Below are 27,585 nucleotides of genomic sequence, written 5' to 3'. Positions count from 1 at the left end.
TGCCTCACGAACTTCCCCCACACTCACAACTGGCTCTTCCTCACTCCTACAAGATGTTATTCCTCCTTGCCCTATACACGAAATCACAGCTTCCCTATCTTCATCAACATTTAACAATTCCTCAAAATATTCCTTCCATCTTCCCAATACCTCTAACTCTCCATTTAATAACTCTCCTCTCCTATTTTTAACTGACAAATCCATTTGTTCTCTAGGCTTTCTTAACTTGTTAATCTCACTCCAAAACTTTTTCTTATTTTCAACAAAATTTGTTGATAACATCTCACCCACTCTCTCATTTGCTCTCTTTTTACATTGCTTCACCACTCTCTTAACTTCTCTCTTTTTCTCCATATACTCTTCCCTCCTTGCATCACTTCTACTTTGTAAAAACTTCTCATATGCTAACTTTTTCTCCCTTACTACTCTCTTTACATCATCATTCCACCAATCGCTCCTCTTCCCTCCTGCACCCACTTTCCTGTAACCACAAACTTCTGCTGAACACTCTAACACTACATTTTTAAACCTACCCCATACCTCTTCGACCCCATTGCCTATGCTCTCATTAGCCCATCTATCCTCCAATAGCTGTTTATATCTTACCCTAACTGCCTCCTCTTTTAGTTTATAAACCTTCACCTCTCTCTTCCCTGATGCTTCTATTCTCCTTGTATCCCATCTACCTTTTACTCTCAGTATAGCTACAACTAGAAAGTGATCTGATATATCTGTGGCCCCTCTATAAACATGTACATCCTGAAGTCTACTCAACAGTCTTTTATCTACCAATACATAATCCAACAAACTACTGTCATTTCGCCCTACATCATATCGTGTATACTTATTTATCCTCTTTTTCTTAAAATATGTATTACCTATAACTAAACCCCTTTCTATACAAAGTTCAATCAAAGGGCTCCCATTATCATTTACACCTGGCACCCCAAACTTACCTACCACACCCTCTCTAAAAGTTTCTCCTACTTTAGCATTCAAGTCCCCTACCACAATTACTCTCTCACTTGGTTCAAAGGCTCCTATACATTCACTTAACATCTCCCAAAATCTCTCTCTCTCCTCTGCATTCCTCTCTTCTCCAGGTGCATACACGCTTATTATGACCCACTTCTCGCATCCAACCTTTACTTTAATCCACATAATTCTTGAATTTACACATTCATATTCACTTTTCTCCTTCCATAACTGATCATTTAACATTACTGCTACCCCTTCCTTTGCTATTATACACATGCTAGAACATATATACACTGCAATAGAGAAAAAAGAAGTCCCACTGGGGATCTTCATTGACTTACGTACAGCTTTTGATACAGTTGACCATCACTTGCTCCACATAAAGTTGTCACACTATGGTATAAGAGGGCACTCCCTCAACTACCTTAAGTCATACCTCAGCAACAGAAGCCAATATGTGTACACAAATGGGGCAAACTCTTCCGCACAACCAATTACAGTTGGTGTCCCACAGGGAAGTGTCCTTGGCCCTCTTCTCTTTCTCCTATACATAAATGACCTACCAAATGCTTCGCAATTACTCAAACCCACACTATTTGCAGATGACACTACATACGTCTTCTCTCACCCGAGCCCAGTCATGCTAGCCAATACTGTAAATGCCAAATTACAGAAAATATCTACCTGGATGAGGCCTAACAAACTTACACTAAACATTGACAAAACCTACTTCATTCTGTTTGGTAACAGAGCTACAGATGTCCCTCTTAACATAATGATAAACGGATCACCTATCACAAAGCTAACAGAGGGAAAATTCTTAGGAATCCACCTTGATAATAGGCTCAAATTTCATACACATATACAACAAATTTCTAAGAAAATTTCCAAGACCGTAGGCATACTATCGAAGATACGGTACTAAGTTCCACAGTCAGCCCTCCTGGCCCTATATCACTCTCTTATTTACCCCTATCTCACCTATGGAATTTGTGCATGGGGCTCAACAACAATTAACCATCTCAGACCACTAATTACCCAACAAAAGGCTGCAGTCAGAATGATAACAAATTCCCACTACAGGCAGCATACTCCACCAATATTCAAAACTCTAAACCTACTCACCATACAAAACATCCATACTTATTACTGCACTTATTACATACATAGAACACTTAACTCTGATATTAACCCTCCCCTCAAACATCTCCTTGCCAACCTCAACAGAACACATGACCATAACACAAGACACAGATCACTCTTTGATGTTCCTCGTGTCCATCTCACGCTATGCAAAAACTCAATGCACATAAAAGGCCCTAAAATCTGGAATTCATTACCTGTAAATATAAAAGAAACACTACCTGTTTATAAATTCAAGTCTCTTCTCAAAGATCACTTACTCACCCAAAACCAAATAAATACTGAATAACTGAACCTTATAAATTGTATATCTTAAATGTTTCTCATAATTATATCACATAAATGTTAAACCTAAGACCCAATCTAACTTTGTTATTTTTTAAATACACTACCTAACAGAATACTCCATTCTACTGAATGTACAGCAATGCAAGCAACCATATGACCTGTCTTTGTAATACTCATTTGTGCTTTATTGTTATCTGTTTACAATAATGTTTTATTACCGATTACATCATTGCTTAGTTAATCTTAAGTTAATTTTAAGCCTGCCCGTAATGCTATGCATACAAGTGGCTTTGGCATGCTGCTCTTACCTGTATTTTTTTTGTACCTCTGTATGTATGTTCAAATTATTAAATAAATAAATAAATAAATAAATAAATACGTCCAAAACACTGGCTTGTAAGATGTATATATATGATCAAAACAATCAAAGGGTTAATGTGCCTTGGAGTGATTATTATTGTGTGTCTAATACGGCCAATTTTTGAGTTGACGGCCGAAATCCAGGATAGAATTTTAGCCCAAAAAGCGACCAAAATCCGATTTGGTTGATATCTGGAATGGCCGATATCCAAGGGTCCACTGTATTGTTGTATATCATTGAGTTGTGTTCTTTGAAGAAAAGGTCAGCTGACATTATTATTCCCTAGACTTTCAGGTGTTCCTTTTGTTTTATTTGACAATCCTCTGGAGTTTTGTATGCAGTGTCCCTTTTGAGTTCATCCTTTCCATACCTAAGAAGCTGGATTTTATCACCACTGAATGTCATATTGTTCTCTACTGCCCAATGGAAAAACAATGCTTATATCTTCCTGCATTTTTTCAGTGTCTTCAACTGAGCTGACTTTCATGCTTATTTTAGTGTCATCTGCAAATGATACAAAACTGTGATGGGTGTTTTATCCATGACTGCTATAAGGATAAGAAACAACAGAAGTACCAGGACAGTTTCCTGGGGGACTGAGGGTTTTTTTCTCTGTTTTGTGTGTTAGAAACAGGAAAATCCATCTACTTATCTTCCCTGTAATGCCTATTTATTTATTTACTTATTTATTTATTTTATGTCTTTGCAAACAGTACATTGAGATTTTATATTTACAATAGTGGGTTGCAATGCAAAGAGAGCCTCTATTATGCCTAGGCATTATGGGCCAACTTAACATTATTGGCTTACAGACTACTTAACACTGAATTTTATCATAGTTGTACAGTAGGACAGTAATTATTTTGTAGTTGAACAGTAGATTATTAATTATAAGTGAATTAAATTTGCATAAGACAAAGGATATATTCATATAGTCTAAAATGCTTTCTGTGAAAACAATGGTTCAATTATACTCCTGTCAACAATCCTGAGTACAATTGCTTCATAATGACATTTGTTAAATGCCTTTGCAAAATCTATGTATATAACATCTGCATTTTGATTTTTTTCCAACACTTCCATAATTCTGTCTTAATGGTTCAACAGCCATGACAGGCATGATCGACCAGTTCTAAAATCATGCTGGTTTGAACTGCGCAGTTCCATGAAGTACAGTGCCTGTACACTGAAGGATGGATGGGGATGTTGTAGTCTTGAAAGTAGGAAGTACAGTGCCTGTACTCTGAAGGATGAGTGGTTATGTTATAGTTTTGGAGGTGGGAAGTACAGTGCCTGTCCTCTGAAGGATGGGTGGGTATGTTGTAGTTCTGGGGGTGGGAAGTACAGTGCCTGTACTCTGAAGAATGAGTGGTTATGTTATAGTTTTGGAGGTGGGAAGTACAGTGCCTGTCCTCTGAAGGATGGGTGGGTATGTTGTAGTTCTGGGGGTGGGAAGTACAGTGCCTGTACTCTGAAGGATGGGTGGGGATGTTGTAGTCCTGGAGGTGGGAAGTACAGTGCCTGTACTCTGATGGATGAGTGGTTATGTTATAGTTTTGGAGGTGGGAAGTACAGTGCCTGTCCTCTGAAGGATGGGTGGGTATATTGTAGTTCTGGGGGTGGGAAGTACAGTGCTGTACTCTGAAGGATGGGTGGGTATGTTGCAGTTCTGGAGATGGGAAGTACAGTGCCTGTACTCTGATGGATGAGTGGTTATGTTATAGTTTTGGAGGTGGGAAGTACAGTGCCTGTCCTCTGAAGGATGGGTGGGTATGTTGTGGTTCTGGGGGTGGGAAGTACAGTGCCTGTACTCTGAAGGATGGGTGGGTATGTTGCAGTTCTGGAGATGGGAAGTACAGTGACTGTACTCTGAAGGATAGAGGAGAATGTTGGAAGTCAGTGGAACTTTGAACAGTGATGTTCATGAGTTTCTTGCTTGAAGTGCATGGTTTCACATAAGGACTCTTAACAACATGCTTTATTGGAGAAGGCTGATACAGATACTCAAAAACCCAGGAAAAAGGAATTAATGTACAATTAATGTGGATTCCAACAGAGTGAATTACTCCTTCATGGCTGACAAGTTATAAATAACAAAAAAGGCACAATACCGTGACTGGAACGATACACAAATAACCTGCACATAAAAGAGAGAATATAACTTTGGTATGTCTGTGTTTAGCATTAAAAGTAATATTAGAGAGAAGTAAATAATGAAACTATGTTATAAGAATGCAGTTGGAAGCCTGTGTAGCTCTATCACTCACTATGATAACGTGAATGTAGCTAAGTACAGTACACTGATGGAGAAACTTGCAATGTGAACAGACTGGCTGATATGTATAGTAGCCAGGCTTGGTTACAAGTACTTCTGGCATACACACAATTAACCCTTTCAGGGTTGGTGCCACACTAGTACGGCTTGCACGCCAGGGTTGGTGCCGTACTAGTACGCATAAATTCTAGCACCTTCAAATCTAGCGAGAGAAAGCTGGTAGGCCTACATATGAAAGAATGGGTCTATGTGGTCAGTGTGCACAGTATAAAAAAAAAACCTGCAGCACACAGTACATAATGAGAAAAAAAAAAACTCTGACCGTGTTTTTGCTTTAAAACAGCGGCTTTGCAGTGTATTTTCGTATGCTATTTATGGTTGTATTTTAGTTTTTCTGGTCTCATTTTATAGAATGGAAGACATATTACAGAAATTGAGATGATTTTGATTGGTTTCACAATGAAAAGTACCTTGAAATTGAGCTCAGAGTAGCAGAAATGTTCGATTTTTGCCAAAGTTCAAAAGTAAACAAATCATGCCACGCGTCCAATACACGTCAACTGGTGAGTCTAATATTCTTTTGCAAGTGCGCTGATGTTATTTATACAATTTTTACACTAATGCAGTAGTCTGCATAACAGTAAATCTTCTATTTTTTTGTGAGAATAAAAATTCAAAGTGGAAAGCAAAACAAATGTAAGAGGGGCTTGGGGACATGACTAATGAACAGAGAAAATGTTATTTTAGTGCCAGGAATGTCTGTCTTGTTTATTCTAGACCCTATTTGGAAATTGGCATCTTTTGAAATTTGTGTGAAATTGGCAAAATTGCCAATTTATGACCACTTTATTGGATAGTTGAAATCAGTAAACGGGTGGTTTCTTGTACTCAATTGATAGAAAAAATGGACCTCTAGGGAAATAGTTATGATTTTTGTAGACTGGTACATTGGAATTGGTCGAAAACAGGGCTCAAAGTGGGCGAAATCGCTGATGCGTAAACTTCATCGAGACCGCTAACTTCATGAGAGCATAATTCCATGAGTTTTCCATCAAATTTCATACTTTTGGTGTCATTATGATTGGAAAAAGATTTTCTATCATTTCATAAGAAAAAATAATTTTTTTTTTCGAAAAATTTTCGACCCTGAGAACAAGTTTCGGAGAGGGCTTGTCAACCCTGAAAGGGTTAATGTTCTTTATTGCCCACTTACTGAGAAATATAGAGACTAACAATATAATAACCTATGTGATATGTCAAAATATCATATTAACTCTTTCACTGTCAACAGCCCTCATCAGTGTTAAAAAATATTCAAAAACAACAACAAAAAAAAAAAAATTATTTTTTTTACCAAAATCTTAAGAATATTTTTCCGAGTGTTTTAAAAGAAAAAAAATTACAATCAGTAGTTACTGAGATACAGAGGTGTGAAGTTGACAGAAAGTGAACCGCTTACGGCAACATCGGCAACTGCCTCTCACTTGGTAATATTATTTTTACTTTCATTCTACTTTTTCTTTTCTAATATTTTATTTTTTCAAGTAACTTTTGTGGCCTGTGATACCAATATAATGCATAATGTATATATATCTACTCATATGCAACACAATAATGGCACAAACATTATCATTATATTGTTTACAAAACTTGTTTACACAAACCCACACTGCCTTCCCCACCCACACCATTTTCCCCACCACCTATGCTGCCTTCTTCAATACCCACACTGTCTTCCCCACCACCCATGCTGGAAATAAGTCACTTTGACTTTTTTGGGTTATCCTAGGTTCTCTACACATGCTGCTACATATTATAATCTATGTAACTGTATTCATGTATACCTGAATAAACTTACTTACACACCATCTTCCCAACCACCCACACCATCTTCCCCACCATCCATGCTGTCTTCCCCATCATCCAAGCTGCCTTCCTCATCACCCAAGCTGCCTTCCCCACCACCCAAGCTGCCTTCCCTTTTCACTATCTGTATCTGGTAACCTGGTCATTGCTTTTGGTCACAAACTCCTCAAAACCATGAAGTTCATCTTCACTGACACTTCCATCTGTGTTAGAACTAACACTTGGGAAGAGAGAGTCCCAAATTCGCCAGGGAGTCAGATATGTCTTACCGTGAGGCATGGTAAACAAGGATTACTGAAATGGCATTCCCACAATGCAATGCGGGTGCCATGATTTTTTTTTTATACTGCACACGCTGACCATGCAGACCCATTCTCTCACATGTAGGTCTACCAGCTTTCTCCTGCTAGATTTGAAGCTGCTAGAATTTTAGCATATTAATACATCAACACTGGCTCACAAGCCATACCCATATGGCACCGACAGTGAAAGGGTTAAAGAAAACAAGATGACAGATAATATTAAGCAAATTTCCTAAATCTTCTTGCAACAGGTAAGTCAACTGTATATATAAATCCAGATGTACTCCTGCTAACCCTTTTTGGGCCTAGTTTTTGGGCTTTTTGTGTAATGTATCCATATACCCTTGTGCTGCTTTCCACAAGATGGATATAGTGAGCACAATAAATTGGCTGCTTCAACAACAAAATCTAAAATCTACCTTGCTTGATGGATGTTGTAAAATCTGAAGAGTTCAATGAGTGCCTTTCTGGTGCATGGAGAAAAGTGAACCAGTACTGAGAGGATGTCTACCTGGTGCATGGAGAAAAGCGAACCAGTACTGAGAGGCTGTCTACCTGGTGCATGGAGAAAAGCGAACCAGTACTGAGAGGCTGTCTACCTGGTGCATGGAGAAAAGTGAACCAGTACTGAGAGGCTGTCTACCTGGTGCATAGAGAAGGGTGAACTAGTACAGGGAGGCTGTCTACCTGGTGTATGGAGAAGGGTGAACTAGTACATGGAGGCTGTCTACCTGGTGCATGGGGAAGGGTAAACCAGTACTGGGGGGCTGTCTACCTGGTGCATGGAGAAGGGTAAACCAGTACAGGGAGGCTGTCTACCTGGTGCATGGGGAAGGATGAACTAGTATAGAGAGGCTGTCTACCTGGATCTTGGGGAAAACTGAATCAGTGCTGGGAGATTTGGTGTGGTGCAACATTCCTGGTGCATGGGAAATAGTGAACCAGTACCAGTAGGTCTAGTGTGGTGCAACATACCTGGTGCATGGGGAATGGTGAACCAATACCGGGAGGCTTGGTGTGGGCCTTGGTGTGGTGCAACAGAATGTTAGGAGTCTCCATCACATCCTCACAAGCATCCAAGAGTTTCTGGTGCAGCAAGAGACGTGTGAACACTGCAGAGTGCATCTGAAGACCATGGATGGACTTCACTTCCTGCTGAAACAAAAAAAAAATCATATTTACTAGAAGGCCATAATTTCCAAATTAGTACAGTGGAACCTTGAAAATCGAACGTACCAAATATCGAACGTTTCGAAAATAAGACCACTTTTTCGGACAAACTGAGTACCAAAAATTGAATGCGTTTCAAATTTCGGACCGCTGGGTACGGGACCTGTCCACTGGCCCGCTCTGTGAGCAGTCTAGCTTTGTTTATGCTTGAGTGAACACTAACCTGCGCTCTCATTCAAACATTTTACGATTATTTCCTTGTGTTTAGTGGTTGTGGGACTGTGAAATAAGCTGCCATGGGCCCAAAGAAACTTGCTAGTGGTACCCCTGTGGTAAAGAAAGTGAGAAACACCATAGATGTGAAGAAGGAAATAATACAGAAGTATGAGAGTGGTGTGAGACTTGTTGAGCTTGCCAGGATGTATGGGAAAAACAAGTCGACCATCGGTTCTATCCTGGCAAAGAAAGAACAAATCAAGGAAGCTGATGTTGCGAAAGGTGTTAATATGCTAACCAAAAAAAGACCACAAATAGTTGAAGAGGTTGAGAAGTTGTTGCTGGTGTGGATCAAGGATAAAGAGATTGCAGGTGATAGTGTTTCAGAGACTATTATTTGCGAAAAGGCAAGGAAGTTGCATGCCGAATCTGGTAAAGAAAACTCCTGGAACCAGTGCTAATAGTGAATTTAAGGCCAGTAGAGGCTGGTTTGAGAGAATTAAGAAGCGTAGTGGCATACACAATGTTGTAAGACATGGTGAGGCAGCCAGTTCAGAGAAACGAGCAGCTGAGAAGTTTGTACAGGAGTTTAAGGGGTACATAGACAGTGAAGAATTCAAACCTGAACAAGTGTTTAATTGTGACGAAACAGGCTTGTTTTGGAAGAAAATGCCAAAAAGGACCTTTATCACACAGGAGGAAAAGGCACTGCCAGGACACAAGCCTATGAAAGACAGGCTTACTCTTTTGTTCTGTGCAAATGCTAGTGGTGATTTTGAAGTGAAGTCTTTACTTGTGTATCATTCAGAAAATCCCAGAGTGTTTAAGAAAAACAATGTCTTTAAGAACAAGTTATGTGTCTTGTGGAAAGCTAATCATAAGGCATGGGTCACAAGACAAATTTTCAAAGAGTGGGTCAATGAAGTGTTTGGCCCCAGTGTGAAAAAATACCTCCAGGAAAAGAAATAGCCACTCAAGTGCCTCCTGTTAATGGACAATGCTCCTGCTCATCCTCCAAATTTATTAGACCTCTTGTCTAAGGACTTCAGTTTTATAAAAGTGAAGTTCTTGCCTCCTAACACCACTCCTCTCCTCCAGCCCATGGACCAGCAGGTCATTTCTAACTTCAAAAAACTCTACACAAAAGCAGTGTTTGAAAAGTGCTTTGAAGTGACCACAGACACTAAGTTGACCCTAAGAGAGTTCTGGAGGAATCACTTCAGCATCTACAACTCCATAAGCCTTATAGGTAAGGCTTGGGAGGGAGTGACTTCCAGGACTTTGAACTCTGCTTGGAGACAATTGTGGCCAGATTGTGTCCAAAAGAGGGATTTTGAAGGGTTTGAGGCTGACCCTGACCCAGCTCACCCTCTGCCTGTTGTGGACTCGATTGTGGCATTGGGGAACACCCTGGGGTTGGAGGTGAGTGGTGAGGATGTGGAAGAGTTGGTGGAGGACCACAGGGAAGAGCTAACCACTGAAGAGCTGCAAGAGCTTCATCTGGAGCAGTATCAGACCACAGCTGAGGAACTTGCTTCAGAGGAGGAGGAAGAGGTAGTGGATGAGGTGCCTTCTTCAAAGATTAAGGAGATTTGTGCCAAGTGGAATGATGTCCAAATGTTTGTGCAGAAGTACCACACTGAGCAAGCTGAAACAAGCCATCTTTGCAACAAGTTCAGTGACAGGACCATGTCCCATTTTAGGGAAATGTTAAAGAGACACCAGAAACAGAGGACTGTGGACAGTTATTTTGTGAGACAGGGGTCCAGTGACTCTCAAGCTGGTCCTAGTGGCATTAACCCTTTGAGGGTTTCGGACGTACTAGTACGGCTTACGACCCAGGGTTTTTGACGTACTAGTACGCCTAAATTCTAGCGCCCTCAAATCTAGTGGGAGAAAGCTGGTAGGCCTTCATATGAAAGAATGGGTCTATGTGGTCAGTGTGCACAGTCTAAAAAAAATCCTGCAGCACACAGTGCATAATGAGAAAAAAAAAACTTTGACCATTTTTTTCGAATAAAACAGCGACTTTGCACTGTATTTTCGTATGGTATTTATTGTTGTATTCTAGTTTTCTTGGTCTCATTTTATAGAATGGAAGACATATTACAGAAATTGAGATGACTTTGACTGGTTTTACAATGAAAGGTACCTTGAAACTGAGCTCAAAGTAGCAGAAATCTTCGATTTTTACCAAATTTCAAAAGTAAACAAATCGTGCCAAGCATGCAATACACGTCAACTGGTGACCTGGAGTTTACCTGGAGAGAGTTTCGGGGGTCAACGCCCCCGCGGCCCGGTCTGTGACCAGGCCTCCTGGTGGATCAGCGCCTGATCAACCAGGCTGTTGCTGCTGGCTGCACGCAAACCAACGTACGAGCCACAGCCCGGCTGATCAGGAACTGCCTTTAGGTGCTTGTCCAGTGCCAGCTTGAAGACTGCCAGGGGTCTGTTGGTAATCCCCCTTATGTGTGCTGGGAGGCAGTTGAACAGTCTCGGTCCCCTGACACTTATTGTATGGTCTCTTAACGTGCTAGTGACACCCCTGCTTTTCATTGGGGGGATGGTGAGTCTAATATTCTTTCACAAGTGCACCAATAATATTTATACCATTTTTTACACTAATACAGTAGTCTGCATAACAGTAAATCTTATATTTTTTGTGAGAATAAAAATTCAAAGTGGAAAGCAAAAGAATATAACAGGGGCCTTGAGACGTGACTAATGACCAGAGGAAATGTCATTTTAGTGCCAGGAATGTCTTTCTTGTTTATTCTGGACCCTATTCGGAAATTGGCATCTTTTGAAATTTGTGTGAAATTGGCAAAATTGCTAAATTCTGACCACTGTACTGGATAGTTGAATTTCATAAATGGGTGGTTTCTTGCACCCATTCGATAGAAAAAATGGAGTTCTAGCGAAATATTCATGATTTTTGTCGACTAGTACAGTGGAATTGGCCGAAAATGGGGCTCAAAGTGGACAAAATCGCCGATGCGTAAACATCGCCGAGACCGCTAACTTTGCGAGAGCATAATTCCGTAAGTTTTCCATCAAATTTCATACTTTTGGTGTCATTATGATCGGGAAAAGATTCTCTATCTTTTCATAAGAAAAAATAATTTTTTTTTTTTAAATTTGGCCGACCCTGAGAACAAGTTTCGGAGAGGGCCTGTCGACCCCCAAAGGGTTAAAAGACAGAGAAGGGAAGTAACCCCAGAGAGGGCTTTAATACCTAAAGTCCTTATGGAGGGGGATTTCCCTTCCAAACACTAACCCCAACTCCCTCTCTCCTCCTCCCTGTCTTCCAGATGCCATCACCAATCTTCAATAAAGGTAAGTAAAAATATTATTTTGTATTTTATATTATATGTATGTATTATTTTATATGTATGTTATTTTATATGTATGTAAAACTGTAATTAATCTCTATAAAATGCATTTTTTGTGTGAATATTTTTGGGTTTCTGGAACGGATTAATTGTATTTCCATTATTTCTTATGGGAAATATTGATTTGAGTTTCAGACTTTTCGAAATTAGAACTAGCTCCTGGAACGGATTAAGTTCGATTTTTGAGGTTCCACTGTAGTTGCTAATATGATTAATCATTTCCTAAAATTGTATATTTATTGATTAGTTACAAGTTTTATTTTTTTTTTTTTTAACACTGAGATAGGGTGACCTAAAAAAACAAGAAACATTTTTACCATCACTCACTCCATAACTATCTTGCCAGAAGGGCACTGATACTACAGTCCAAAACAGCAAATATCTCCACCCCTCCTTCAGAGTGCAGGCACTGTACTTACCATCACCAGGACTCAAGTCCGTATGACCGGTTTCCCTGAATTCCTTCATACATGTTACCTTGCTCACACCCCAACAGCATATGTCATAAAAACTACTTGCTTTCACTCTCTAATACACTCACACATGTTTGCTGGAGGTCTAAGTCCTTCACACACAAAACCTCCTTTACCCCCTCCCTCCAACCTTTCCTAGGATGACCCCTACCATGCCTTCCCTCTACTACTGATTTATACGCCATCCAAGTCATCCTACTTTTGTTCCATTGTCTTTAAATGTCCAAACTACCTCATCAACCCCTTTTCAGACCTCTGGATACCTTCAGTAACCTCGCACCTCCTCCTAATCTCGAAGCTATGAATTCTCTGCATAATATTCACACCATACATTGCCCTAGACATGACATCACTGCCTCTAGCCTTCTCCCTGTTGCTATGTTTAAAATCCATGCTCCACACCCATATAAGAATGTTGGTACCACTATACACTCACATATTCCCCATCTCGCCTCCATGGATAACGTTCTTTGTCTCCACAGATGCTTCAATGCACAACTCACTTTTTTCCCCCCTCATTGATTCTATGGTTCACCTTGTCTTTCACAGACCCATCTGCTGACAAGTCCGCTCTTAAATATGTGAATACATTCACTTCCTCCATATTCTCTCCCTCCAATCTGATATTCAGTCTTTCATTGTTTACATTTTTTTACTACCCTCATCCCCTTGCTCTTTGCTCTGTTCACTTTTAATTTTTTTTTTTTTTTCAACAAGTTGGCCGTCTCCCACTGAGGCAGGGTGACCCAAAAAAGAAAGAAAATCCCCAAAAAGAAAATACTTTCATCATCATTCAACACTTTCACCACACTCGCACATTATCACTGTTTTTGCAGAGGTGCTCAGAATACAACAGTCTAGAAGCATACACATATAAAGATACACAACATATCCCTCCAAACTGCCAATATCCCAAACCCCTCCTTTAAAGTGCAGGCACTGTACTTCCCATTTCCAGGACTCAAGTCCGACTATATGAAAATAACCGGTTTCCCTGAATCCCTTCACTAAATATTACCCTGCTCACACTCCAACAGATCGTCAGGTCCCAAGTACCATTCGTCTCCATTCACTCCTATCTAACACGCTCACGCACGCTTGCTGGAAGTCCAAGCCCCTTGCCCACAAAACCTCCTTTACCCCCTCTCTCCAACCCTTTCGAGGACGACCCCTACCCTGCCTTCCTTCCCCTATAGATTTATATGCTTTCCATGTCATTCTACTTTGATCCATTCTCTCTAAATGACCAAACCACCTCAACAACCCCTCTTCTGCCCTCTGACTAATACTTTTATTAGCTCCACACCTTCTCCTAATTTCCACACTCCGAATTTTCTGCATAACATTTACACCACACATTGCCCTTAAACAGGACATCTCCACTGCCTCCAACCGTCTCCTCGCTGCTGCATTTACCACCCAAGCTTCACACCCATATAAGAGTGTTGGTACTACTATACTTTCATACATTCCCTTCTTTGCCTCCATAGATAACGTTTTTTGACTCCACATATACCTCAACACACCACTCACCTTTTTTCCCTCATCAATTCTATGATTAACCTCATCCTTCATAAATCCATCCGCCGACACGTCAACTCCCAAGTATCTGAAAACATTCACTTCTTCCATACTCCTCCTCCCCAATTTGATATCCAATTTTTCTTTATCTAAATCATTTGACACCCTCATCACCTTACTCTTTTCTATGTTCACTTTCAACTTTCTACCTTTACACACATTCCCTGTCTAAGACCTACTTTTACCGGGAAGTAGTCTCCCTCTCTTCTACACACCCTAACCTGAGCCTCACTATCCTCATAAAAACTCTTTACAGCATTTAATAACTTACCACCTATTCCATATACAGTGGACCCCCGCATAACGATCACCTCCGAATGCGACCAATTATGTAAGTGTATTTATGTAAGTGCGTTTGTACGTGTATGTTTGGGGGTCTGAAATGGACTAATCTACTTCACAATATTCCTTATGGGAATAAATTCGGTCAGTACTGGCACCTGAACATACTTCTGGAGTGAAAAAATATCGTTAACCGGGGGTCCACTGTACTTGCAACATCTGCCACATTGCTCCTCTATCCACTCTATCATATGCCTTTTCTAAATCCATAAATGCAATAAAAACTTCCCTACCTTTATCTAAATACTGTTCACATATATGCTTCAATGTAAACACTTGATCTACACATCCCCTACCCACTCTGAAACCTCCTTGCTCATCCGCAATCCTACATTCTGTCTTACCTCTAATTCTTTCAATTATAACCCTACCGTACACTTTTCCTGGTATACTTAGTAAGCTTATTCCTCTATAATTTTTACAGTCTCTTTTGTCCCCTTTCCCTTTATATAAAGGGACTATACATGCTCTCCGCCAATCCCTAGGTACCTTCCCCTCTTTCATACATTTATTAAACAAAAGTACCAACCACTCCAACACTATATCCCCCCCTGCTTTTAACATTTCTGTCATGATCCCATCAGTTCCAGCTGCTTTACCCCCTTTCATTTTACGTAATGCCTCACGTACCTCCCCCACACTTACATTCTGCTCTTCTTCACTCCTAAAAGATGGTATACCTCCCTGACCAGTGCATGAAATTACTGCTTCTGTTTCTTCCTTAACATTTAAAAGTTCCTCAAAATATTCTCGTCATCTACCCAATACCTCCATCTCCCCATCTACTAATTCCCCTACTCTGTTTTTAACTGACAAATCCATATTTTCCCTAGGCTTTCTTAACTTGTTTAACTCACTCCAAATTTTTTTCTTATTTTCATTAAAATTTCTTGACAGTGCCTCTCCCACTCTATCATCTGCTCTCCTTTTGCACTCTCTCACCACTCTCTTTACCTTTCTTTTACTCTCCATATACTCTGCTCTTCTTATAACACTTCTGCTTTGTAAAAACCTCTCATAAGCTACCTTTTTCTCTTTTATCACACCCTTTACTTCATCATTCCTCCAATCACTCCTCTTTCCTCTTGCTTCCACCCTCCTATAACCACAAACTTCTGCCCCACATTCTAATACTGCATTTTTAAAACTATTCCAACCCTCTTCAACCCCCCCACTACTCATCTTTGCACTAGCCCACCTTTCTGCCAATAGTCGCTTATATCTCACCCGAACTTCCTCCTCCCTTAGTTTATACACTTTCACCTCCCTCTTACTTGTTGTTGCCACCTTCCTCTTTTCCCATCTACCTCTTACTCTAACTGTAGCTACAACTAAATAATGATCCGATATATCAGTTGCCCCTCTATAAACATGTACATCCTGGAGCCTACCCATCAACCTTTTATCCACCAATACATAATCTAATAAACTACTTTCATTACGTGCTACATCATACCTTGTATATTTATTTATCCTCTTTTTCATAAAATATGTATTACTTATTACCAAATTTCTTTCTACACATAGCTCAATTAAAGGCTCCCCATTTACATTTACCCCTGGCACCCCAAATTTACCTACTACTCCCTCCATAACATTTTTACCCACTTTAGCATTGAAATCCCCAACCACCATTACTCTCACACTTGATTCAAAACTCCCCACGCATTCACTCAACATTTCCCAAAATCTCTCTCTCTCCTCTACACTTCTCTCTTCTCCAGGTGCATACACGCTTATTATAACCCACTTTTCACATCCAATCTTTATTTTACTCCACATAATCCTTGAATTAATACATTTATAGTCCCTCTTTTCCTGCCATAGCTTATCCTTCAACATTATTGCTACTCCTTCTTTAGCTCTAACTCTATTTGAAACCCCTGACCTAATCCCATTTATTCCTCTCCACTGAAACTCTCCCACCCCCTTCAGCTTTGTTTCACTTAAAGCCAGGACATCCAGCTTCTTCTCATTCATAACATCCACAATCATCTCTTTCTTATCATCTGCACAACATCCACGCACATTCAGACTTCCCACTTTGACAATTTTCTTCTTCTTATTCTTTTTAGTAATCTTTACAGGAAAAGGGGTTACTAGCCCATTGTTCCCGGCATTTTAGTTGACTTTTACAACACGCATGGCTTACGGAGGAAAGATTCTTATTCCACTTCCCCATGGATATAAAAGGAAAATTAATAAGACCAAGAACTATTAAGATAAAATCAAAGAAAACTCAGATGAGTGTGTATAAATAAATGTGTACATGTATGTGTAGTGTGACCTAAGTGTAAGTAGAAGTAGCAAGACATGCCTGTAATCTTGCATATTTATGAGACAGACAAAAGACATCAGCAATCCTACCATCATGTAAAACAATCACAAGCTTTCGTTTTACACTCACTTGGCAGGACGGTAGTACCTCCCTGGGTGGTTGCTGTCTACCAACCTACTACCTTAATTACCTTCTTTTATATACCCTCTCAAATTCATCCACCAACCTTTGCAATTTCTCTTCAGTTTCCTAAAAGCAACTGTGACAACATCCACTTTGTATTATTCTTTATCTTCCAATCTCAAATCTTTTTCCAACACCCCTGAATTTACTTCTCTTACAACCCCATCTATAAACATATTAAACTGGAAAATAATCTCCTTCCCTCCCAGAAACCCTAACCTGAGCCTCACTATCCTCGTAAAAATGCTTAACTGCTTTCAGTAACCTACCACTTATTCCATACTTTCAACATCTGCCACACTGCTCCCTTATCCACCTTATTATTTGTTGGTAATTTCCATTGTGTAACTATGAGTGAGGAATAGATGTTTGTAATGATTTATGAGAAAGTTAATGAGGTAATGAAGGCAGTAAATATACTCCTCAAGCCAATTTTCTGGTGAGCTTGCAAGATTTATTAATATTCTTGGAATAAATTGGGATACTGAATCAGATTTTCTAAATATGAAATCTAGTACAGGTCCGCGATCGCAAATCCGGCAATCAGTTATTCGGTTCCTTCAGTTATTTAGCACTAATTTCGGCTAGTGTAATTTCAAATTTCCAGAGTCACCACACCAACCTGCTGGTACTGTTTGGTGGCGCTACTTGCTACATAATTCATTCTAATTTCTTTTTCTCCATTTATTGTTATAACCTGCTTACTTTTAGCCCTAGCCATGGTTCCAATGAATAAAATAAATGCTTTTTGTTGTGTAAAGCACCTACACAGTACATTGTCCATTAAAGATAAGGTGGCTTTGAAGCCATTGTCAGTTGCTATGAGCTCAGTCTCGTGATGCAGGAGAATATGCTTTATCATTACACTAATATCAACACTACAGCTTATTACCTATCACAATTGATCTAATATGACATAATAAACAATATAAATAACATAAAACATTTTAAATACTCCAGAATGAATAATATTTGGCATAATACCGAGTAGTTCGACGGAGGTATGAAGAGGATACGAGATACAGGTACCATTCTCCTATCCCTGTCTTGGGGGCTTATATTAGAGAAAACAGAGTGTAGCACAGAGCTAACTGTGATATACACTCATACTGCACCATAAACCTGAAACAAAAAAGCTATTTTCTCTATATAGATTACCACACATAGCAGCATATGTGTGGAGAACCTAGGATAACCCAAAAAAGTCAGACAACTTGGCTTATTTCTAGTACCTGGCTTGGATTAGCCATATATGAATTTTGGTAAATATTCGATTCCCAGCCAGGGTAGAAACATTGGGCATGTTTCTTTACACCTGTTGTCACTATGTATTCACCCATCAGTAAATGGGTACCTGGGTGTTAGTCGACTGGTGTGGGTGTTATCCTGGGACACTAACATAATTTGCTTGAAATACTCTGCATAACAAGCGGCTTTCTTTATAGTAGTATGTCACTGATGTCAGCTATGTCTGTATCCCATGTATATGTATGTGTAGTAAATTATTATTATTATTATTATTATTATATTACTATTATTATTATTTTCTCATTTGTTTGTTGGGTTATCTTACTGAAACTTGGGCAATGTATGATGGAAAGATACTTCTTAATGTACACCAAAAATGAAAGATATCAGACCATAAATAGCAGAGTTCACTTCTCAGCCACTAGTGGCCGCTTAGCGGTATATGTTTGTATGGTTTTTATGGTTATATTCTCGTTTTTTTTGGTCTCATTTGATAGAATGGAAGATATATTACAGAAATAGATATGATTTTTGATTGCTTTCATGATGAAAAGTACCTTGAAATTGCGCTCACAGTAGCAGAAAAGTTCTATTCCTTAGCGATGCTCGAGTAAACAAATGTCCAATACCTGTCCGCCTGCCAGTCCAAATTCCAATACGCAGTCAAGAATGGGTTGACATTATTTATACAATTATTACAATAGAACAAAGAACTTTGTCCTTGGAGGCAAAGAGGGGAATGTATGAGAGTATAGTTTTACCAACGCTCTTATATGGGTGTGAAGCGTGGGTGATGAATGTTGCAGCGAGGAGAAGGCTGGAGGCAGTGGAGATGTCATGTCTGAGGGCAATGTGTGGTGTGAATATAATGCAGAGAATTCGTAGTTTGGAAGTTAGGAGGAGGTGCGGGATTACCAAAACTGTTGTCCACAGGGCTGAGGAAGGGTTGTTGAGGTGGTTCGGACATGTAGAGAGAATGGAGCGAAACAGAATGACTTCAAGAGTGTATCAGTCTGTAGTGGAAGGAAGGCGGGGTAGGGGTCGGCCTAGGAAAGGATGGAGGGAGGGGGTAAAGGAGGTTTTGTGTGCGAGGGGCTTGGACTTCCAGCAGGCATGCGTGAGCGTGTTTGATAGGAGTGAATGGAGACAAATGGTTTTTAATACTTGACGTGCTGTTGGAGTGTGAGCAAAGTAACATTTATGAAGGGATTCAGGGAAACCGGCAGGCCGGACTTGAGTCCTGGAGATGGGAAGTACAGTGCCTGCACTCTGAAGGAGGGGTGTTAATGTTGCAGTTTAAAAACTGTAGTGTGAAGCACCCTTCTGGCAAGACAGTGATGGAGTGAATGATGGTGAAAGTTTTTCTTTTTCGGGCCACCCTGCCTTGGTGGGAATCGGCCAGTGTGATAATAAAAATAATATTACAATAATGTAGTAGTCTGCATAGCAGTAAATCTTCTATCATTTTGTGTGAATAAAAATTCCAAATAGTAAGCAAGAGTAATGTAAGAGGGACCTGGAGCTATGACTAATGAACAGAGAAAATGTTATTTTAGTGCCAGGAATGTCTGCATTGTCTGTTCTGGACCCTATTTTGAAATTGGCATCTGTGAAATAGGCCAAACTGCCAATTTCTGATCACTTTATTGGGTAGTTGAAATAGGTGAATGGGCAGTTTCTTGTGCTCAGTCGACAGACTAGAAGTAAGTTTATTCAGGTACTATACACAAATACAGTTACCTAGATTATCATACATAGGGTATGTATAGAGAACCTGGGATAACACAAAAAAGTCAGACAAAGTGACTTATTTCCAGTACCTGGCTTGGGCTTGCCATGAATTTTGGTAAATATTGTTTTTTTCTCAGTTGTTTGTTGGGCTATCTCATTGAAACTTGGGCAACGTATGATGGAAAGATGCTTCTTAACGTACACCAAAAATAAAAAAGACGGACGATAAATAAGGGAGTTCACTTCTCAGCCATTAGCCGCCTCTTTGTGGTATATTTTCTTATGGTTTTTATGGTGGTATGTATTCTCGTTTTTTTGGTCTCTTTGATAGAATGGAAGATATATTGCAGAAATAGACATGATTTTGATTGCTTTCATGATGAAAAGTACCTTGAAATTGAGCTCAAAGTAGCAGAAATGTTTGATTTTTGCCGATGTTCAATGAACTTTGTGTAAGTCGAGTTGGTTAATTTTTTAAGTGTATTCTAACCTAACCACTCTGTAATCCGGCAAACTCAGTAATCTGGCACACTACAGGTCCCAATGATGCCGGATTTGTGATGGAGGACCTGTACTGTAAAATCATATGCCAACTAAATTAAACAAATAGACTTTACTCTTCAATGTGTACAAATGTTTCAGCATTTTGGGCAAGCTTAAGCCTAACTTAACCCTTTAGTAGGCAGGAATGACACTTGTCGTTCTTGAAAGCATGATATTCAGTGCATTCCTCCTACACCCACTGAGCATCTGGGTTCCCATTCTCTATTTCTGACCAATCACAAGCCTTCCCTGAGTCTCTCCAGCCAAGTGGTGATGGCTTCTGCTCGCTTCCCATTGGTTGAGAGACCAAAATGTAAACACTTCTAGCTTGGCGTCGCCGAGATACGTTTTTTTCATCGAGTGACACTCATATACCCTTGGATTTTACCCTCTACAATGTCGGTAAGTACTCATTTGTGTTTCTAGTGTGTGAATGAATAGTTTAGGCATATTTTGATATATATATGAAGTCTGTGTGAAGCATAATGTGAGTGCACCATGCAAAGGAAAAAGTGCAACAAAAAAGGACCGATAAATATCGTTCTTGCCTATTTGGGCCCAATTTTAATTTTCAGTAAATAAATATTTATAAAAAAAATTTTAATGCATATATCAATTCTGTAGTAGTCTGGGTGTGTACAGAACGTTTTTATTGTCCTTCCAGATCAATCAAAAATTGTTTTATGGTGAGTCCTCCAAAGACAAGTCCAAATATCTCTGCATTTTGGAGGAAAGTGACTCAGATCCAGAGCCAGATCACCTGGAATTGCTTGACAGTAGTGATGAGTACTTGCCACAGGATGCAGAGGTGTCAAGTGATGATGAGGAGGAAGATAGACCATCCAAAAAGCCAAAATTCTCACATGCCAGTGCCAGGCAAGCTACTTAGATGCAAATTGTGCAGCAAACACAAACATCATGTCACATCCTCATTTTCCTTTGCCATATGCAAAGTAAATATATACATCAAGAAGGATAGAAATTGTACAAATTAGTGATCTAGAATGATTATTCTTTCTCAGGAAACTCAAGAATGTGGGAATTGAAAGTTATATCCCTTTGCAATGTGCCTATGTTGCTAATTGATTCATTTTTGTATTTTTTTAATACTTACAAAATGTTTGAAAACAAGTTTAATTTATGTCTTTGATATTGTCTTTTTGTATAATAAAATTAAAAAATAGTTATTTGGTATTTTATTAACAATTGCAACTTTGCAACATTTAGATAGGCAAGACCTACTTTTGTCGGTCTTCTCATATTGGCAATTGATTGAAAACAAACTTTCACATATTCCTTTGTATGGGCTCATTTATTTTATATTGAGACACACTATCCACTCATAGGGAAAAAACATTTCAAAATTCGCAATTTTTGTTTTTGCCTACCAAAGGGTTAAGGCTAAAATGGCAATAATTATCATTATTTGCTTATATATAAGGCCAGTAAAGGTATATAAACGATAAATTTAGGCATTACAAACAGAACGAGAAGACAACTATTTCTTTAAAACTGAATTATGATTACAAGTAATGATAATAAGAATACAGTGGAACTTCAGCTAACGATGGCATCACCTTATGTTAAATCCAGCATATGATACATTTTAAAGCAAAAATTTTGCATCAGCCAACGCTAAAAAACTCACCTCTCGCAATTCGTTCAAGACGCGTCCATGTGTGGCCTGAGCGCGCCTCAGTTGTTCCGTGGGTGCCAGTGTTTACAAGCCAGCCAGTGCGGTCGCATCCACTCATACAATCGGAACATTTCATATTATCACAGCGTTTTTAGCGATTGTACCTGCAAAATAAGTCACCATGGGCCCCAAAAAAGCTTCTAGTGCCAACCCTGCAGGAAAAAGGGTGAGAATTACTATGGATATGAAGAAAGAGATTAAGGAAATGTGTGCAAAGTGGCTTGAAGTGCAAACCTTTATGGATGAAAATCACCCTCACACAGCTATTGCAAGCTGTCCTGGTGACTATTATAATGACAATGTTGTGAACCACTTCAGACAAATCATAAAAGAACGGGAGGTACAGGCCTCTATGGACAGATATGTTGTGCGACAGAGGTCCAGTGACTCTCAAGCTGGTCCTAGTGGCATTAAAAGAAGAAGGGAAGTAACCCCGGAAAAGGACTTGCTACCACAAGTCCTAATGGAAGAGGATTCCCCTTCTAAACATTAACAATTTCCACACTCTCCCCACCTCCCATCCCATCAATCATCACCAGATCTTCAATAAAGGTAAGTGTCAGTTTGTGTGTATTAAAATTAATATTTCATGTGGTAAAAAATTTGTTTTTTCCATACTTTGGGGTGTCTTGCACGGATTAATTTGATTTCCATTATTTCTTATGGGGAAAATTAATTCAGCTAACGATAATTTCAGCATACGATGAGCTTTCAGGAATGGATTAATATCGTTAGCTGAGGGTCCACTGTATATAGTTTTAACATATTTGTAGCATATTTAACACATTTTTAACACACTTAACATATTTAATTGTTGCTAGGATATATTAGGGAAAGGAGGTGTGTTTTACAGTAGTTTTGAAACTGCTGACTGACAGAAAGGCTTGGTAGTTGTCAGGTAAAAGTTCCAGATTTAAAGACCTTTCATGTATACTGAGTTTTTACAAAGATTAAGCTGGAGACACATTTTGAATCTTGTGAGAGACAGATATGCATTTACCCTACTGCAATATCAATGATTTCTTCTATAATTTGCTCTCCATATCCTCCAAAATGATTCTCCAAACAGTTCCTAGTAACTGATAGGTATTTAGCACCAGAGCCTGGTACAGGGTATTAGGAACTACATGATTCTTCAGCTTTTCTGCTGACCTTTTCCTTGTAAGTGCCCTCTAGAGATGGAGGTATGCTAGTTATTATGGCTGCCTAAGTGGTCTAGATAAACTGCAGTGGTCACCAGTTTTGCCACATCAACCAATAACTTCCTGTGATAAATTATTGTGCTTACAGATGCTCCTCACTTTACGATGGTTTGACTTACAATATTTTGACTTCATGATGGTGTGATAGCAATGCACATTCTGTACAGTACAGTATTGTACATTTATTGATAGGATAAACTGGTATTAATTAATTTACTTTTCAATACAGTAGTCCACCCTGTATGTGCAGGTGATATGTTCCAAGACCTGCCGCAATATTTTGGTGTAAGTCTCATCATCGTATGATGTTTCTACAATAAATTTTGGTCACTACAACATTTCTTGTGATACCATAACATATCCCTGCACATGAAGTGAATTTTCAGCATTTTTTTTATTATTTTTTTTTTTTTTTGTCCCCTACTACATTAACCCTTTCAGGGTTGGTGCCGTACTTGTATGGCTTGAGAGCCAGGGTTGGTGGCATACTTTTTTTCACACAAAAAAATAGAAGATTTACTGTTATGCAGACTACTGCATTATTGTAATAATTGTATAAATAATGTCAATCCATTTGTGACTGCATATTAGAATGGCTAGTTGGACACTTATTGGACAGTGATGTCATTTGTTTACTCTTAAACATTGGCAAAAATCGAACATTTCTGTTACTTTGAGCTCAATTTCAAGGTCCTTTTCATTATGAAATCAATCAAAATCATCTCTATTTCTGTAATATGTTTTCCATTCTATCAAATGAGACCAAGAAAATGAGAATACTATAAATACTATACGAAAATACACCTCAAAGTCGGTGTTTTAATCCAAAAACACAGTCAGAGTTTTTTCTCATTATGCACTATGTGCTGGAGGATTTTTTTTTTTATACTGTGCACATTGACCACACAGACCCATTCTCTCACATGTGGGCCTAACAGCTTTCTCCCGCTTGATTTGAAACTACTAGAATTTTGAAGTATAAATACGTCAAAAACACTGGCTCGTAAGACGTATATATACGACCGAAACAGTCAAAGGGTTAAGAATACATAGTTCCATAAATATTTCTCTAGATATTCTTTTTTTTTTTTTATTTTATTATCACACTGGCCGATTCCCACCAAGGCAGGGTGGCCCGAAAAAGAAAAACTTTCACCATCATTCACTCCATCACTGTCTTGCCAGAAGGGTGCTTTACACTACAGTTTTTAAACTGCAACATTAACACCCCTCCTTCAGAGTGCAGGCACTGTACTTCCCATCTCCAGGACTCAAGTCCGGCCTGCCGGTTTCCCTGAACCCCTTCATAAATGTTACTTTGCTCACACTCCAACAGCACGTCAAGTATTAAAAACCATTTGTCTCCATTCACTCCTATCAAACACGCTCATGCATACCTGCTGGAAGTCCAAGCCCCTCGCACACAAAACCTCCTTTACCCCCTCTCTCCAACCTTTCCTAGGCCGACCCCTACCCCGTCTTCCTTCCACTACAGACTGATACACTCTTGAAGTCATTCTGTTTCGCTCCATTCTCTCTACATGTCCGAACCACCTCAACAACCCTTCCTCAGCCCTCTGGACAACAGTTTTGGTAATCCCGCACCTCCTCCTAACTTCCAAACTACGAATTCTCTGCATTATATTCACACCACACATTGCCCTCAGACATGACATCTCCACTGCCTCCAGCCTTCTCCTCGCTGCAACATTCATCACCCATGCTTCACACCCATATAAGAGCGTTGGTAAAACTATACTCTCATACATTCCCCTCTTTGCCTCCAAGGACAAAGTTCTTTGTTTCCACAGACTCCTAAGAGCAAAATCTTATATTGTATTTAGTTTTCAATTTAGGGCTGTGTACTAAGAAAAACAATGGGAACTACAGCAAAAATTGAATAATCGAGGTTATCCATGAGAGGCCCTTCAAGAAAAAATAGAATAGTCAAAACTTACATGAATTAGAGTGCAAATATTGGGGTTCAACTCAAAATAAATTACGTATTATACAGTGGACCCCCGCATAACGATTACCTCCGAATATGACCAATTATGTAAGTGTATTTATGTATGTGCGTTTGTACATGTATGTTTGGGGGTCTGAAATGGACTAATCTACTTCACAATATTTCTTATGGGAACAAATTCGGTCAGTACTGGCACCTGAACATACTTCTGGAGTGAAAAAATATTGTTAACCGGGGGTCCACTGTACTTACTTTCTTTTCTTTCTGGTCACTCCAGTCCCCTTGCCAGGTGGCTTCCAAATCAAACTGCTTTTTGGCCTCAAAAAGTTGGTCATATTCTTCACATAGCTCATCCTTTTCCTCTGCCGTTAACAAATCCAGCACCACATACCCATTGTCATCATAAAATGTCTTCTGCTTAGGTGTTAAAAACTTCATGATTGTTAGCTGTGGAGAAAGCAAAATCATTACTTTCATATATTAAATGTAAGCAAATGTAACTTTTAATATTATAAAAGAAAGCAGGATTTACATCAGATTACCTATACATTACTGCATATAATTCTTAAAGCATCTTCTATATAGTACTGTACTGCTGCATCATGAAGTTAATATAACGCAAAAACAATAACAATAATAGTGGTAACATTTATGAAGCGACTCAGTGACAGTGGTTAGCTGGATAGGGTCTAAAGCCATCAACAAACAACAAAATGCATTTCATCAGTGGACTGCTCACAGAGTCAAATGCAATGCTTACGGTTTTCACAGAGACTCACAAAGGATCACTTTGACAACAAAATATGGATCCCAGGGTACAATTTATTCAGATGCAACAGAAGGAACAGGCAACAAGGGAAGGGGAGGGAGGGTTGGCAAGTATGTCACAGAGTCACTCAATTGCTCGGAATTACTAAATACCACAAATGATGTAGTTGAAGTTTTGGCAGTAAAGACTGAAAACCAAAACCTTGTCATTGTGATTGTATACATACAACTCCCCAACAATTCAAGGAAAAGCTTTTGAAAATTGACTACTATCTGGAAAATCTCCTAAACCCAGCCCCAAATATCTTGTTGCTGGGTGATTTCAATTGAAGACACCTAAAATGGAGAAATGTGGCAAATAATGTTGTAGCAGAGATAAACTCCGGAGGCAGCTCAGACGAAAATTCACACACACACACAAGCTATTAGATCTCTACAACAAACTTCACCAAAAGCCAGGAAATAGTGGAACCGGCAAGACTGGAAAATGCACTTGACCTTATCTTCACTAATAATGATGATCTGATATGAAATATAGCAGTATCAAAGACATTATACTCAGATCACAACATTACAGAAGTATGTACAGACATGTATGTGCAGGGCTCCTGATCAGCAAAATGAAATCAGTTATGATGATGTTTTCACCAACTTTAACTTCAATAACAGAGGCATACAATGGAATCAGATGAACCATATACTAAATGAAGCAAGTTGGGAAGATATCTCAGCCCTTTGACTGTTTTGGTCATATATATACGTCTTACGCGTCACTGTTTCTGACGTATTAATACGCGTAAATTCTAGCGGCTTCAAATCAAGCAGGAGAGAGCTGGTAGGCTCGCATGTGAGAGAATGGGTCTGTGTGGTCAGTGTGCAGTGTATAAAAAAAAATCCTGCAGCATGCAGTGCATAATGAGAAAAAAAAAAGTTTTTTTTTTATTAAAACATCGACTTTGTGGTCTATTTTCGTTTAGTATTTATCATTGTATTCTCATTTCATGGTCTCGCATGATAAAATGGAAAACACATTACAGAAACAGAGATGATTTTGATTAGTTTCACGATGAAAATGACCTTGAAATTGAGCTCAAAGTAGCAGAAATGTTCGATTTTTACCAATGTTCAGGAGTAAGCAAATCACACCACACGTCCAATACTGGGAAGTCTAATATTCTTTCACTAGTGCACTGATATTATTTATACTTTTTTTACAATAATGCATTAGTCTGCACAACAGTAAATTTTGTATTTTTTGTATGAATAAAAAATCAAAATAGAAAGCAATCTCAGTAGTACCAGTTCCTAGTAACCAGTTCCTAGTAACCAGTTCCTAGTAACCAGTTCCTAGTAACCAGTTGCCAGTAACCAGTTACCAGTAGTATGACTCACTACGAACCATCTGTGTGAATCAATTGTTATTCACTGTTGCTGCTGACTATAGCATGTTTTTGAATGCCGCTCAGGAAAGTCATAAAGGAACGAGAGGTACAGACCTCCATGGACAGATATGTTGTGCGACAGAAGTCCAGTGGCTCTGAAGCTGGTCCTAGTGGCATTAAAAGAAGAAGGGAAGTAAC

The 27,585-nt window shown here is 39.2% G+C and overlaps 2 protein-coding genes across 7 annotated transcripts in view; both read right to left on the bottom strand.

Moving 5' to 3' along the window:
- Positions 1-27,585, bottom strand: part of LOC128701821 (phytanoyl-CoA dioxygenase, peroxisomal) — a 193,197-nt gene that overhangs the window by 83,132 nt on the left and 82,480 nt on the right. For 5 of the 6 annotated variants that reach the window (XM_070099843.1, XM_070099841.1, XM_053795733.2 and 2 more), the window contains 2 exons: positions 25,490-25,684; positions 8,189-8,368 (listed from right to left, as the gene is read on the bottom strand). In XM_070099843.1, the coding sequence (XP_069955944.1) occupies positions 8,189-8,368; positions 25,490-25,675 (366 nt within the window). In that variant the 5' untranslated portion in view covers positions 25,676-25,684. The remainder of the gene's footprint in view (positions 1-8,188; positions 8,369-25,489; positions 25,685-27,585) is intronic. The other variant, XM_070099846.1, reaches the window with a different exon arrangement.
- Positions 1-27,585, bottom strand: part of LOC138854784 (uncharacterized) — a 338,965-nt gene that overhangs the window by 243,359 nt on the left and 68,021 nt on the right. The window lies entirely within an intron of this gene.

The sequence above is a fragment of the Cherax quadricarinatus genome, chromosome 69, assembly GCF_038502225.1.
Source record: "Cherax quadricarinatus isolate ZL_2023a chromosome 69, ASM3850222v1, whole genome shotgun sequence".
NCBI classification, from domain to species: domain Eukaryota; kingdom Metazoa; phylum Arthropoda; class Malacostraca; order Decapoda; family Parastacidae; genus Cherax; species Cherax quadricarinatus.
The sequence above is the reverse complement of the archived record's forward strand: the minus strand, read 5'-3'. Positions and strand labels throughout refer to the sequence as shown.